Genomic DNA, 15,517 nt, shown 5'->3' with positions numbered 1-15,517 from the left:
AATCTCACCCCGCCATGCCAGGGCACAGGGTGGAGAGGTTGCTCTCCATCCCATCAGGATCCGCCTTCGGGCAATCAACGAGCCGAAGGCTACAACATCTGCCTCCGCACCCGTTTCCAACCCTGGCTGGTCGACACCCCAGATATGGCCACCTGGGGGTCCGGGTCCAGTTTCGCGTGCACCACTTTAGAAATTACTCTAAAAACCTCCTTCCAGTAATCCTCTAGCTTTGGACAGGACCAAAACATATGAACATGATTAGCGGGCCCCCGCCGCAACGTTCACACACATCATCTACTCTTTCAAAGAATCGGCTCATTCTCGCCCTTGTGAGGTGTGCTCTGTATACCACCTTCAGCTGTATCAGTACCAACCTCGTGCACGAGGTTGAGGCATTCACTCTCCAGAGAACCTCACACACCGAACCCATCTTCCAAATCCCCTCCCAACTCTTCCTCCCACTTTGCTTTGATCCCTTCCAGTGGTGCCTTCTCCTCTTCCAAAATACCTCTGTAAACCGCTGACACCACCCCCTTCTCCAGTACCCCTGTCGTCAGCACCTCCTCCAGCAATGTGGAGGCCGTCTCCACCGGGAATCTCTGCATCTCCTTTCTGGCAAAATCTCGAACCTGCATGTATCTAAACATTTCCCCCTGCTCCAGCCCATACTTCGCTTCCAGCTCCTTCAGCCCTCCAAACCGACCCCCAAGAAACAAATCTTTTAGTGTCTTAATCCCCTTCTCCCATTTCCGAAAATTTCCATCCCACCTCCCTGTCTCAAATCTGTGGTTCCCCCAAATCGGCATTTCCCTTGACCCTGCCCCCAACCCGAAGTGTTGGCGAAACTGCCTCCAAATTCTCAATGAAACTATTATTACCGGACTCCCTGAGTACTTCCCCGGGGCTATCGGGAGCGGCACTGTTGCTAGTGCTTTCAATCCCGACCCCCTGCATAAACTCTCCTCCATTCTGACCCACTGGAAATCAACCCCTTTGACCCAGCTCTGCACCTTCTCCACATTCGCTGCCCAATAGTCTCCATTCTGACTCACTGGGAATCAACCCCTCTGACCCAGCTCCGCACCTTCTCCACATTTACTGCCCAGTAGTAATGTATCAGGTTCGGAAGACCCAAAACCCCCTGCCTGCCTTCCCCTCTGTAGCTGCACCTTTCTAACTCTGGCCACCTTCCCTCCCCATATGAATGAAGTAATCCTTCCCTCAATCTCTCTGAAAAAAGCCTTTGGCAGGAAAATCGACAGGCATTGAAAAATTAACAGAAATCGCGGCAGCACCTTCATTTTAACCGCCTGTACCCGACCCGCCAGTGACAGAGGGAGACCATCCCACCTTGCCAGATCAGCTTTCACTCTCCCCACCAAACTAGAAATGTTGTACCTGCGGAGCCCCCCCCCCCCCCACTCCCGGGCAACCTGCACCCCCAGATACCTAAAGTCAGTCCCCCCACCCATGCCCCCACCCCTGTCCGAGACACCACAAAATACTCACTCTTGTCTAGATTTAGTTTGTACCCCGAGAAAGACCCAAACACTCTAAGCAGCTCCAATATTGCTCCTATCGACACACTCGGTTCCGACATGTATAACAGCAAATCATCGGCATATAAGGACACCCTATGCTCTATCCCCCCCCCCCCCCCCGCACTATTCCTTTCCATACCCCCGAACTACTTAATGTGATGGCCAACGGCTCAATCGCGAGTGCAAACAACGGGGAACATAGGACATCCCTGCCTGGTCACACGGTGGAGAAAAAAGTATCTCGAGCTGATGTTGTTTGTGCGGACACTCGCCCTCGGCTCCTTGTATAGTAGCTTTACCCAGTTCACAAATCTTGGTCCAATCCCAAACCGTTCCAGAACTGCCATCAAGTACCCCCGTTCTACCTGGTCAAACGCCTTCTCAGCGTCCAGTGCCACAACCACCTCTGTTTCCTTCCCCTCTGCCGGTGCCATAATGACGTTCAATACCCGTCTAACGTTTGGAAAGTGCTGCCTCCCTCTCACGAACCCTGCCTGATCTTCACCCAGCACCTTCCGGAGGCACTCCTCCAGCCTACCCACAAGTACCTTCGCCAATACTTTTGCGTCCACATTCAGAAGCGTTATGGGCCTAAACGACCCACACTGTCGGATCCTTATCTTTTTTTAGCAACAGGGAAATCGATGCCTGCCCCAAGGTTTGTGGCAACACCCCCTTCCCTATCGCCTCTTCAAACATCCCCACCATCAGGGGTGCCAGCTTATCCTTGAATTTTTTATAATATTCCTCTGGAAACCCATCCGGCCCCTCCACCTTCCCCGACTGCATCCTCCCAATCGCATCCTTTATCTCCTGCTCCATTATCGCTCCTTCTAATGTAGCCCTGTCTCCCTCCCCTAACCTCGGGTACTCCAACCCATCTAGAAATTCCTGCATCTCACGGTCTCCCCAGGTGGCTCTGACCTGTACAACCTCTCATAAAATTCCTTAAAAACCTTGTTAATCAGATCCGGAGCCACCACCAACTTCCCTGCCCCATCCCTCACCTGAACAATTTCCCTTGCTGCTGCTTCCCTCCGGAGCTGACCTAACCTCCATGTTTGTAAACTGCACCCCTTGCTCGCCTCAGTTGGCGCACCACCTTCCTGGTAGATTGCCAGTCAAACCTTGCCTGTAGTTCCTTCCTCTTTTCCAGCTTCGCTGGGTCCCCATCTTCTGCAGAACTCCTATCTACCTCCAACATCTCATCTATTACCCTCTGTCACTCCAACCTCTCCTCTTTGTCCACACTGGCCTTAAATGAAATCACCTCACCCCTCACCACCGCCGTTAGAGCCTCCCAGACAACTGCCATCGACACCTCACCCGTACAGTTGAAACCTACCTATTCCTTAATTACCTTTTTAATTTTGTCACAGAACACTTGGTCCCCCAAAAGTCCCACATCTAATTTCTACCCCTGGCTCTGCGCTACCCCCTTCTCCAGTACCATATCCACCCAATGTGCAGCATGATCTGACACTGCAATTGTCGAGTATTCCGACCCCCTAACGCCAGCCAGCAAAGCCTTCCCCACCACGAAAAAGTCGATCCGCGAGTATACCTTATGGACTGCTGAGGAAAACGAGTACTCCCGTTCCCTCGGGTGCAGAAACTTCCAAGGGTCCACTCCTCCCATTTCCACCATTAGCCCAGCCAATGCCCCCCCCCCCCCCCCCCCCCCCCCCCATGGGACCAGCGAGCGTGGCCGTGACATGTCCAACCTTGGCTCCTGCATCAATTTCCAGCACCCCCCACTATCAGTTTGTGTGTGTCCAAGTCGGGGATGGCCCCAAACACCACCTTTGCGAATCCCACATCGTCCCAATTGGGGCCGTATACACTTAACAGCGCCACTAACCACCCCTCCAGCGCCCCTGTCACAATCACATATCTACCCCCCTGATCTGCCACCACCGTCTCTATCTGGAAGTGTACTCTTTTGTTGACCATTACCGCTACCCCTCGAGCCCTTCTGTCAAATCCAGAGTGAAACACCTGACTAACCCAGCCCTGTCAAATCCAGAGTGAAACACCTGACTAACCCAGCCCTTTTTAAGTCTCACCTGGTCCTTCATCCTCAAGTGAGTCTCCTGCAGCATTACTACATCGGCTTTCAAAGTTTCAAGATGCGCAGGCACCCTTGACCTCCTGACCTGACCTCCTAACCCCCTCACGTTCCACGTGACTATCCTAACTGGGGGTCCCCCCCCTATCGACCATCATCATACTACTGGTCTGTGCCCCATGACCCCATATCGCCCCTATCCATTATTAACATTGAACCCCTTCTCTTTCCCCCACCCCAAAACCCCCTTACATTTCCTCTCGAAAAAACATCTCCATTTGCCTTCTTAATTACCCGCTGTGCCTGCAAACCAACTTTTTGTGATTCATGCACAAGAACACCCAGGTCCCTCTGATTCTTGTATTCATAGCTGCTTGAAATGTTTGTTGCACTTTGTGTGCCACTCCACTTTGTCTTGTGTTTTTATTGGACCATGTTCCTGAACACAAGTTAAAACTCCCATGGACTATTGAATGATGCCTGGGAGTTTTTGATGACATCTATAAAAGAACAGCATAACACTATTCATTATTAATTAAGGTTACAATTCTATTCTTCCAATGGGAACAAGTATAGATAGAAGAATTAACTGTATCTTCAATATCAGTTTTCTTGCAATTCACCAATTCATTGGGTTGTTCCTGTCTAAGGATAAATGTGATCAGCAAATCATGAAATTGTTTATAGTATGACTGTTGAAGGACCACTTCAGATGGGCACTTTGACCTAGTGTTTATACTGCCAATGTTGATATTGCCTCCAGCATCTTTTTTATCCTATTGGTGAAGCCAAGTTTCCAAGTTTGGGAGCCACAGAGGAGTTAAGATCAAGAAGAATAATGGCGGGATTAGATGTATCTGAACTTCACAACAATCTAGGTTTTTAAAGTGAAGAATTATGTTGATGCAAACCGTGCATAACTTCAGGAAATGAGTATAAAACTGAAGACTTGTAGGTAGTGGAAGCAGGGACGATAGGGACATTTAAGGGGCATCTTGACAAATATATGAATAGGATGGGAATAGAAGGATACGGACCCAGGAAGTGTAGAAGATTGTAGTTTAGTCGGGCAGTATGGTCGGCGCGGGCTTGGAGGGCCGAAGGGCCTGTTCCTGTGCTGTACATTTCTTTGTTCTTTGTTTGTTCTTTGTTTGTGCATAACCTCAAATAAATTCTACCGCGCTGCCTCCAAACCCCAATGCACTGCGTGGATGGGCTTCTAAATAAATGTGTTGATTGAAAGCGAACTAGATGAGCATCCTGCAAGGAACTGAATTAAGGTCTGTAGACGCAGGTGCAGATAGCATTGAATAGACTTTGAAATAATAATAATTGCTTATTGTCACAAGTAGGCTTCAATGAAGTTACTGTGAAAAGCCCCGAGTCGCCTGTTTGGGGAGAAATATGATGGTTCCTGAATACTTGGGAATATGCACGTCACGCCAACAATAGCAGTTAACCTATTATTTGGAGTGGATTAATGATCTTCAATTTGCTTGCTTGTGGAGTGGGGAACAGAGAGCAAGTTTGCAAAACATCCCAGGAGATTAATTAGGTGAGGTGAATTCTCACATAAAATGGTTTGCACCTTGAGTTGCATTCTTTAAATAAATTTAGAATACCCAATTTTTTTTTTTCCCCAATTAAGGGGCAATTTAGCGTGGCCAATCCACCTAACCTGCACATCTTTGTGTTGTGGGGGTGAAACTCACGCAGACATGGGGAGAATGTGCAAACTCCAGTGACCCAGGGCCGGGATTCGAACACGGGTACTCAGCGCCGCAGTCCCAGTGCTATCCACTGCGCCGCATGCCGCCCTAGAGTTCATTCTTCATCCTTCATCTTCCACCTTTGTATATGGACCGTTTCAAAGAACACTTCATAAAGAACCGTATAACAGACATATTAGCAAAATTCAATCTCGTGGACTACAGGGAGGAGGAGGAATGCGAATACAATATTGAGTAAGAGACAGAAAGCACGGTGTAATGGTTAATGGTTATTTTCCAGGCTGGAGGGAAACATACAGGAGTATCCCCAGGGATTGATATTAGGACTATTGTTTTTTGATATATATATATTAGTAACCTGGACTTGAGTATACAGGGTGTATAGGTGGCACAGTGGTGCTTCACAGCGACAGAGACACGATTCCGACCTCTGGTGACTGTGGAGTTTGCACTTTCTCCCTGTATCTGCGTGGGTTTTCTCCAGGTGCTCTGGTTTCCTTGCACAGTCCAAAGATGTGCAGGTTAGGTGGATTGGCCATGCTAAATTATCCATTAGTGTCCAAAGGCTAGGTGGGGTTACGGGGTAATGGGAATAGGGCAGGGGCCTAGGTAGGATGCTCTTTTGGAGGGTTGATGCAGACTCAATGGACCGAATAGCCTCCCTCTGCACTGTAGGGATTCTGTGATGACGTGAAACTTAAATGCAGCAAACATGAGGCCTAGACAGAAGCAATTTTACACAGCAAGGTGTGAAGTGTTTTTTTCAGGCGAGGCAATGTATGGTAGAATTTTAGATGGGGCTCAAGAACAGAAAGACCTGGGTACATGCATAAAATTCTTTGCATGTGGCAGAACAAGTTGAAGACTATTTTTGAAACAAAAGGCATGCGGGATGCTTATCATTATAAACTGGCCTGAAGTTACAAAAGTAAGATATAAATCATTGGTTTGGCCACAACTGGAGAATTGTACCCAATTCTGAACGTTGTACTTTATGAACAATATCATGACCTGAGAGAGGGTTTGCTGGAATGGTACCAAAGATGCAAAACTTGTGTTATTTGGAAAGATGAGACGGTGGGTTGTTCTCCTTAGCCGAGGGAGGATTTAATAGAGATGTTCAAAATCATGATGGGGTTTAATTGAGAAAATAGAAAGGAACTGTTTCCAGTACCAGGAGGATTAGTAACGAGAGTACACAGACTTAACGTAATTAGCAAAAGAACTAGAAGCGAGATGAGTATTTTTGCACAGTAAGTTGCTACAATCTGGGATGCATTGTCTGATGAAAGTGTGTTAGAAGCAAATTCAGTAATGACTTTCAACGGGAATTGAATAAATACTTGGAATTGAAAAATGTTTGTGCTGTGAGGCAAGGGTGGAGGTAAGAACTGGTACAGGGGCTAGGGTTCCATGACCTCGTTTGTTGTATATCTATGAGCTGCTCCTGTTCTGAGTGTGGTAGAATTGCAATAAAGGTAACAAGGCAGCGACCCTTGAGGCTTTAAGATTTTCAGGTCTACCCTATTCCAAATGTTAAATTCTGGCAAGCCATGTGTTGAATATCTTAACTTGTGTATATGCATAAATTCATCACCCATTTCATTCACCCATTAACCCTAATCTTTCTCAGGTTAATGCTGTCACCATTCTCTTTGTTGGTTCAGTAATTGGTCTTTCAACTATTACCTTGCATGGGATTGTTGACAAATTTAAAACTGGGCAGAGCACCCTAGTAATTAATTCAGCGTAACTTTTAAACCGAGAAAGGAAAATTGATGGTTATTGTTGAATCTGATTTTTAAAATCAACTTTGCCCACAGGGAATCATTGGAAGAGTTACAAACACTGTGAAGAGTATAGTTCCTCGATGGCTGCAGAAATACTTTGGGAAGGTTTCAAAAACCGAACCAGCTGAAGCAAGAGGATCGGTAAACAATCATGAAAATGATCCAGTCCTTGTAAATGAGACCCCGCCATTTGATAATGGAAGACATCAACCAACACCAACAACCAGCAGTGCAGAAGGTAGTTGTACAATTATAAAACTTATTATCCACATTTAAATGGGTTATTGCCGATAACATGAGAAGTCTTTGGCAGGTAGGATCAAGGATAACCCTAAGCCTTTCTATAGATATGTCAGGAATAAAAGAATGACTAGGGTAAGAGTAGGGCCAGTCAAGGACAGTAATGGGAAGTTGTGCGTGGAGTCCGAGGAGATAGGAGAGGGGCTAAATGAATACTTTTCGTCAGTATTCACACAGGAAAAAGACAATGTTGTCGAGGAGAATACTGAGATTCAGGCTACTAGACTAGAAGGGCTTGAGGTTCATAAGGAGGAGGTGTTAGCAATTCTGGAAAGTGTGAAAATAGATAAGTCCCCTGGGCCGGATGGGATTTATCCTAGGATTCTCTGGGAAGCTAGGGAGGAGATTGCTGAGCCTTTGGCTTTGATCTTTAAGTCATCTTTGTCTACAGGAATAGTGCCAGAAGACTGGAGGATAGCAAATGTTGTCCCCTTGGTCAAGAAGGGGAGTAGAGACAATCCAGGTAACTATAGACCAGTGAGCCTTACTTCTGTTGTGGGCAAAATCTTGGAAAGGTTTATAAGAGATAGGATTATATAATCATCTGGAAAGGAATAATTTGATTAGAGATAGTCAACACGGTTTTGTGAAGGGTAGGTCGTGCCTCACAAACTTTATTGAGTTCTCTGAGAAGGTGACCAAACAGGTGGATGAGGGTAAAGCAGTTGATGTGGTGTATATGGATTTCAGTAAAGCGTTTGATAAGGTTCCCCACGGTAGGCTACTGCAGAAAATACAGAGGCATGGGATTCAGGGTGATTTAGCAGTTTGGATCAGAAATTGGCTAGCTGGAAGAAGACTAAAGGGTGGTGGTTGATGGGAAATATTCAGACTGGAGTCCAGTTACTAGTGGTGTACCACAAGGATCTGTTTTGGGGCCACTGCTGTTTGTCATTTTTATAAATAACCTGGAGGAGGGCGTAGAAGGATGGGTGAGTAAATTTGCAGATGACACTAAAGTCGGCGGAGTTGTGGACAGTGCGGACGGATGTTACAAGTTACAGAGGGACATAGATAAGCTGCAGCGCTGGGCTGAGAGGTGGCAAATGGAGTTTAATGCAGAAAAGTGAGAGGTGATTCATTTTGGAAGGAATAACAGGAAGACAGAGTACTGGGCTAATGGTAAGATTCTTGGCAGTGTGATGAGCAGAGAGATCTCTGTGTCCATGTACATAGATCCCTGAAAGTTGCCACCCAGGTTAGGAGGGTTGTTAAGAAGGCGTACTATGTGTTAGCTTTTATTGGTAGAGGGATTGAGTTTCGGAGCCATGAGGTCATGTTGCAGCTGTACAAAACTCAGTTGCGGCCGCATTTAGAGTATTGCGTGTAATTCTGGTCGCCGCATTATAGGAAGGATGTGGATGCATTGGAAAGGGTGCAGATGAGATTTATCAGAATGTTGCCTGGTATGGAGGGAAGATCTTGTGAGGAAAGGCTGAGGGACTTGAGGCTGTTTTCGTTAGAGCGAAGAAGGTTAAGAGGTGACTTAATTGAGGCATACAAGATGATCAGAGGATTGGATAGGGTGGATAGTGAGAGCCTTCCTCGGATGGTGATGTCTAGCACGAGGGGACATAGCTTTAAATTGAGGGGAGTTAGATAGACAGATGTCAGAGGTAGGTTCTTTACTCAGAGAATAGTACGGGCGTGGAATGCCCTGCATGCCACAGTAGTGGACTCGCCAACACTAAGGGCATTCAAATGGTCATTGGATAAATATATGGACGATAAAGGAATAGTGTCTGATTTTTAAAAATCAGAAAATGGGCTTTAGAGTGGTTTCACATCGTGGATGTGGCGCAACATCGAGGGCTGAAGGGCCTGCACTGCACTGTAATGTTCTGTGTGCTATGTTCTAACAAAATGTTAGTTCTAAATGTACTTAATGATTTAACCTAATAGAATTAATAAACTGTTATGGATGTGGTTATATGAATTCTAATACTGATATATTACAAAGGAACCAATTTGTTCAGCCAGAATAGCCACCGTTCATAATTCTGTGAGGTTTACCCTTTAAGCCTAGTTTATTCAAGAAAGTGTTTAGAAGAAGTAATTATTTGAGTTTAGATCTTTGCTTGGTTGAAAAGCTGAACAAACTCCTTCAAAACTCAATGTTTCATAACTGCCATCTTGAATCGTCATGTTGTAGTGCAGGGCCACGACTGTGGTTTATCAAACCTTCTGAATTGTGATTAAACAACAGTAAATTGCAGACTGAGTATATTAGGATTAGGCCCTTGTGTCAGTAGGATGAACAACATGATGCAGTGAAAGTCTTTGCTCGAGATTCCCTCTTCAGGGAAATATCCCTTTGAAGGTGTCACCAGCAAAATATGAGGAGTATCTTAATTTCTTTGCTACAATGAGGCCCATTTTGCTGCACGCAGTCAGATTGCCCAACTATAGAGAATACAAATACTTTTTCAGCAGAGAAAGCTACTTGTGTGTTAATATCTTGTCCTTTGTGTTTGATTAATTTGAATATATGGTTTGGTTTAATTATGATTGTACATTTTGTTGTATATTGATAAAGCATTGCTCCCAAGAAGCAGGTTTGATAGTAGTCATGCTTTTGTTTCTGTCTGAAAGGATGCCCTTACACCAAAGTGATGACCAGTGCAGATGACTGCTGGTCAGGCCATCAGCTCATCCCCCTTCTCAATGTCCATCAAACTCCACCGGAAGCAGTGGAAGATGAAGAAACAGCTCAGAACCATGCATGCTAGTGAGCTTCCAACAATGTCTTCTCCAAAGTGTTCAATCTAATGGAGTGGAGAAAAACTGGAAGAGCTGAAGACAGCCATCATCTCAAGCTGTGATGAAGCCATCAGCTACATGACTAGGAAACACCAAGACTGGTTCAATGAGAAAGACCACGCTATCCAAGTACTCAATGACGAGAAGGGGAAAGCTCCCACGCCTGACAAAACGGCAGAACCAACAAGAAAGGCAAAGAGGAGAGTTCATCAATAAGCCATGGTGGAAGCACAATGAAGAACTAGGGAAATCCAGAACCAATGGTAGACTGAGAAAGCTTAAGGAGCTGCAACTCCTTGCCAACAGCACGACATCTGGGGCTTCTTCAGTGTTGCCACCAAGGCAATATATGGAACCAACACGCTAGGCCTCAAACCGGTGTGGAGTAAAGACAGAACCCACTTGAGAGACAGAATACATCGGCCTTCGATGGAAAGAGCACTTCAAAGAACTCCTAAAAAGGGATACAATCGTAGATGAGGACATTTTTGAGGAAATTCCCCCAACTCCCCATCAATGATGATCTTGGACCCTCACCAGGTGTGGTCGAAGTCTCCATTAGACATGTGAAGAATGTAAAACCACAGGAGTGGATGGGATTCTAGCGGAAATTTTCAAACTTGAGGAGAAAAGATTCCTTGAATTCTCCATCAGCTGTTGTGGACAGAAGAAATTCCTGCCGACCTCAAAGATGCCGTCATCGCCACCATCTTCAAGAATGAAGACAAAGCAGACTGTGGAAACTAACGAGGAATCTCCCTACTCTCCATTGCTTGGAAGATCATCGCCCAAGTCTTTGCTAGCCGCCTTCTACCAGTTTCTGAAGAAATCCTTCCGGAAAGCCAGTGTGGCTTCTGATCAAACCGTGGAGCAGCGGACTATCTTTTTACTACTCGGCAACTTCAAGAGAAATGCCAGGAGAAACATCAACCACTCTACATGGCCTTCATCGATCTGACGAAGGCTTTTGACTCCGGGAAGTGCTATGGAAGTCCCTGTCAAAGGCCGGCTGTCCAGAGAAATCGATCAACATCCTCCACAACAAGATGTTGCCGAAGTCTTCACCAACGGAAATGAGATCCAAACTTTTGAGGTCAAGACTGAGTTGAGCAGGATCGCCACCAACATTCACCTTGTTGAGAACAAGTTACCCAGTGGGGTAGGACATTGCCTTTTCAACCAAGAAGAAAACAACACTGACATCAATGCCCTTGTAGAACTATGGTAAAATCATTGTGTATCATCTACAAGATGCACTGCAGGAACTCACCAAGGTTCCTTGGGCAGCACCATCCAAAGCCACAACCTCTGCTATCTAGAAGGACAAGGGCAGCAGATACCTGGGATTAGCAACACCTGGAGGTTCCACTCCATATCATTCAACATCCTGACTTGGAAATATATGTTACATTCCTTCACTGTTGCTGGTTCAAAATCTTGGAATTCCCTCCCTAACAGCTCTGTGGGTGCACCCACACTGTAGGATCTCGGGGACTGCAGAGATTCAAGAAGGCAGCTCACCACTACCGTCTCGGGGCAATTAGGAATGGGAATAAATAAATGCTGGCCTAGCCAGTAATGACCACATCCATAAATGAATATAGAAAAAATTGATGTGAACAGCGAACAGAAATAGGTTCAATACAGAATCTTTATCGGGTACAGTTGCCTAATTCCAACCACTCGGAATGCTCTTAATATCCACTCTTCTCTTCTAACCAGTTTTAATCCACTTTGCAACCACCCCCCCCCACTTCCACTAATTCTGTGCCGTTTAATAATCTTCCCCAATAGTTTCCTTTATCTTATCAAATCTGTCCATGTGGGCCATTTACATTGAAATTCACCCCTCCGTCATATTGGTTGCCATAACAAACTCTTATCAGGTTTGTCAATTGGTCTTTCTGAAATTCATGTTTGCTGATTACAATTAGTTTCTCTCCTATTGTGTATTGTAATATCAGTTATTTTGGTTTTCAACTCTGTTTGCTTCTTCCCTCTTTTCTGTTCCTCCTAAAAATATAATAACCCGATATGTTTATTTTGTTCGGCTCCCCATTTTGCAGCGATGTTCAGTTAGTGTTATAATGGTAACTCATGATCTGCAAGAGAGAAAAAAAGGACAGAATCACGTTGCAATTGTGCGTCTGCTTGTGTACTAGCGACATGAATAAAATACTTGCATCTTGTTTTTCACTTTTACAGTGGGCACATCATCGAGCAAATCTGCTTTAAATTTCTCTGAAATGCTGCTTCTGCGACCAGCTCTCAGTCGAACACACTTCAATTGTGCTGCACTAGATACTCCAGCACATGATTGTCAGCCTTCCACGTCTTCCTCTTTTCCTATTGGCAATTCGGGATTCTCGCTGGTGAAGGAAATCAAAGATTCTGGCTCTCTACATGAAGATGATAACATCTCCACAACAAGCGGTTTCTCATCCCGAGCCTCTGATAAAGGTAAAGATTTTTCATTTGCAATAACTTGATGCAGTTGCAGCAAGCATTTGTGATTTCACTTTCAAAAAGCTGAGAATTCATTTTTCCTGTTCTTTACATCACATAGCTGTTGACTAGACGTTACACTGTAGGGTAGAGGAAACCTGTAGCTTTTAGGTGCACATATTTAAGATGAGGTTTAGGCCATAATTGAAATATTGCATGAAATTTTGCCTATTCCATTATAGGAAAAGCATTTGAGTCAAATAAGTGGTACTTTGAAGAATTGCATTTACAGCAGAAATGAGGAATTACACTGGAGCAGGTTAAGAAATGATTATTGATTTTCCTAGTTGGATTGCCTTTTGTGTTTCTCAGATTTGTTACGGGTACTTGGTTAACCCTCAACCAAGATTAAGATACTGAACTAACGGGTGGCACAGTGGTTAGCATTACTGCCTACGGTGCTGAGGACCCGGCTTTGAATCCTGGCCCTGGGTCACTGTCCTGTGGGGATTGCACATTCTCCCCGTGCCTGCGTGGGTTTCACCCCCACAACCCAAAGATGTAAAAAAAAAAAAAAAAAAAGAAACTTTAGAGTACCCAATTCATTTTTTCCAATTAAGCGGCAATTTAGCGTGGCCAATCCACCTACACTGCACATCTTTGTGTTGTGGGGGCAAAACCCATGCAAATACGGGGAGAATGTGCAAACTCCACACGGACAGTGACCCAGGGCCGGGATCCAAACCTGGGACCTCGACGCCGTGCAGCAGGAGTGCTATCCACTGTGCCACCGTGCTGCCCCCACAACCCTAAGATGTGCAGGGCAGGTGGATTGGCCATGCTAAATTGCCCCTTAATTGGGGAAAAAAATAATTGGGTACCCCTAATTAAAAAAAGATACTGAACTAGACACGTAACGTTTCTAAGTTTTAAGACTGTGTAAAAGATAGATTTGTTCCAGGAGTGATAATATAAACAAATCTTGTTATTTTCTAAACAAATCTTTATTAAAAGAAAATAATATTTAAACACTCAAACTTCACAATTCTAACATTAACAGATTATATGTAGTTTCTTGACTTTAACACGAGGTCCCATTAAACAACACTTGGCATTAAAATACAGCTCTTATTTCGCTTACACTTTCATTTAGGAAGCCCACTCTTTGTTTCTGTCACTTCACCTGATGAAGGAACAGTGCTCCGAAAGCTTGTGATTTCAAATGAACCTGTTGGACTTCAACCTGATGTTGTGAGACTTCTTACTGTGCCCACCCCAGACCAGCGCTGGCATCTCCACATCATTTTTCTGTTAGGGCATCTCTTTCAGAATCCTTTTTGAAAAATCTCAGTGGCAGTTTCCATGACTGACAGGCTTCATGACCTGACTGGCTGCTCTTCACAGCCTTCCGCTTCAAGATTTCCTGACTTGGATTCTTGGCTGCCCATCTGTTTCTGCTTTTGTTCCCAGAAGGATTTACCCCTCTCTCTCTCTCTCTCTCTCTCTCTGAGCTCCGCCAGCCTTCAAACAAAGCTTCTCCCCTGAGTGGTCAAACTTAGATTCCTCTTGTTATTTGGCTGATAGCCCATTCTTTACACACAAGACAAGAGCCACATTATTGATATGCAATTACTTTCCATTGATAATATTAGGTCATCAGACTCTGTTAATAGGATAACGGCTGGTCATGCAGGAATGTCTCGAAACACAATGAGTCCTTGGTGAATCACATTATGTATTCCCTAACGATCTTAAGTCTGAAGCTAATGACTCAGCCAGGTATGGCTGTAATTCTTGGAGTTTGGACTAACAGCATTTTTCTTCAATCTGTTTAAACTTTTAAATTGGCGGCATCACTTTTTGGACCCCATTTCAGAACCCAAATTTCTAATATCTCCCTATAGTAGGTTTAAGAATGGTTTTATGATCACCAGACAAATTAAGTGGAAAAATGAGAAGAATCTTCAGCTCTCTCAATTTTTAGACGTGGGATGCTTTATCCCCCTAAAAAAACTAGAAACACAACCTAGATAAGTGCAAGACTAACCAGTTCCATTGGTGGGTCAATTGGTTTTCTGTGATATAAAGCATATGATTAAATTCTGTGTTTCATAGCCACGCCGTATGTAAACCCATTATGCTTACTGTCCAATGTTTTCCCCTTCACAAATTATATTGATTAATGTATGCTCCCATGCCTTGAAGAATTGTTGGATTCTGTCAATCTATGCAATGACTAATATCTCTTTGTGGTGTTCCTTCTGTTAATTATGAGTATAAATATTCCTTCCAAAGTGTTGAGAGAGTCATGTTTATGTCATACGGCTTTGGAAATTACTCATTAAATTGTTTGATTCGGCAACTGCTGTCAATGACAAAATATAGAATTATGCAGATAATCGTCTGCAACTTCAAAGAGCTATGGACTAGGATATGCCTTTTTAATGTCTGAAATGACAAGAATATGCATATCTCCAAGTTCACTTGCTGTTCCATGGTGTTGCCTTATAGAATCCCTCTGTAACCGAGCCACACCACCTTTTCATCACATTTGAGCTTGACTGATGAGTGTTGGTTTCCTGGCTGCATCAAGCCTGAGCCCAAAAGTACCCTCGTTCCTTTCAAGATAGGTTATTTCCTTGTTTTTCTTCTAGACCACAGATGCTGAGGCCAATTGTGGCACTGCTGCCCTTTCTGAAATAGAGCAGATTATTTGATTGGAATGGTCCATTGTCACATACAGTATTCATTGAATTAATGGGAGAAAGGTAGCGTGTTTGTGAGAATCGTGTATTTTGCTTGTGCAATTAAGATATCCTCTGGCGTCTTCCTTATTTAATATGTTCCAGCTAGGAATGAGTACAGCTTGGCATTTAAGACTTT

At 44.5% G+C, this 15,517-nt stretch overlaps 1 protein-coding gene across 1 annotated transcript in view; it reads left to right on the top strand.

The window, feature by feature from the left end:
• Positions 1-15,517, top strand: part of nup153 (nucleoporin 153) — a 129,313-nt gene that overhangs the window by 22,339 nt on the left and 91,457 nt on the right. The window contains exons 2-3 of the mRNA XM_072509679.1: positions 7,163-7,367; positions 12,395-12,649. Of these exons, the coding sequence (XP_072365780.1) occupies positions 7,163-7,367; positions 12,395-12,649 (460 nt within the window). The remainder of the gene's footprint in view (positions 1-7,162; positions 7,368-12,394; positions 12,650-15,517) is intronic.

The sequence above is a fragment of the Scyliorhinus torazame genome, chromosome 6 (genome assembly GCF_047496885.1).
Source record: "Scyliorhinus torazame isolate Kashiwa2021f chromosome 6, sScyTor2.1, whole genome shotgun sequence".
In the NCBI taxonomy this organism is placed as follows: domain Eukaryota; kingdom Metazoa; phylum Chordata; class Chondrichthyes; order Carcharhiniformes; family Scyliorhinidae; genus Scyliorhinus; species Scyliorhinus torazame.
Note: the sequence above shows the minus strand (reverse complement) of the source record. Positions and strands in the feature narration are given on the sequence as shown.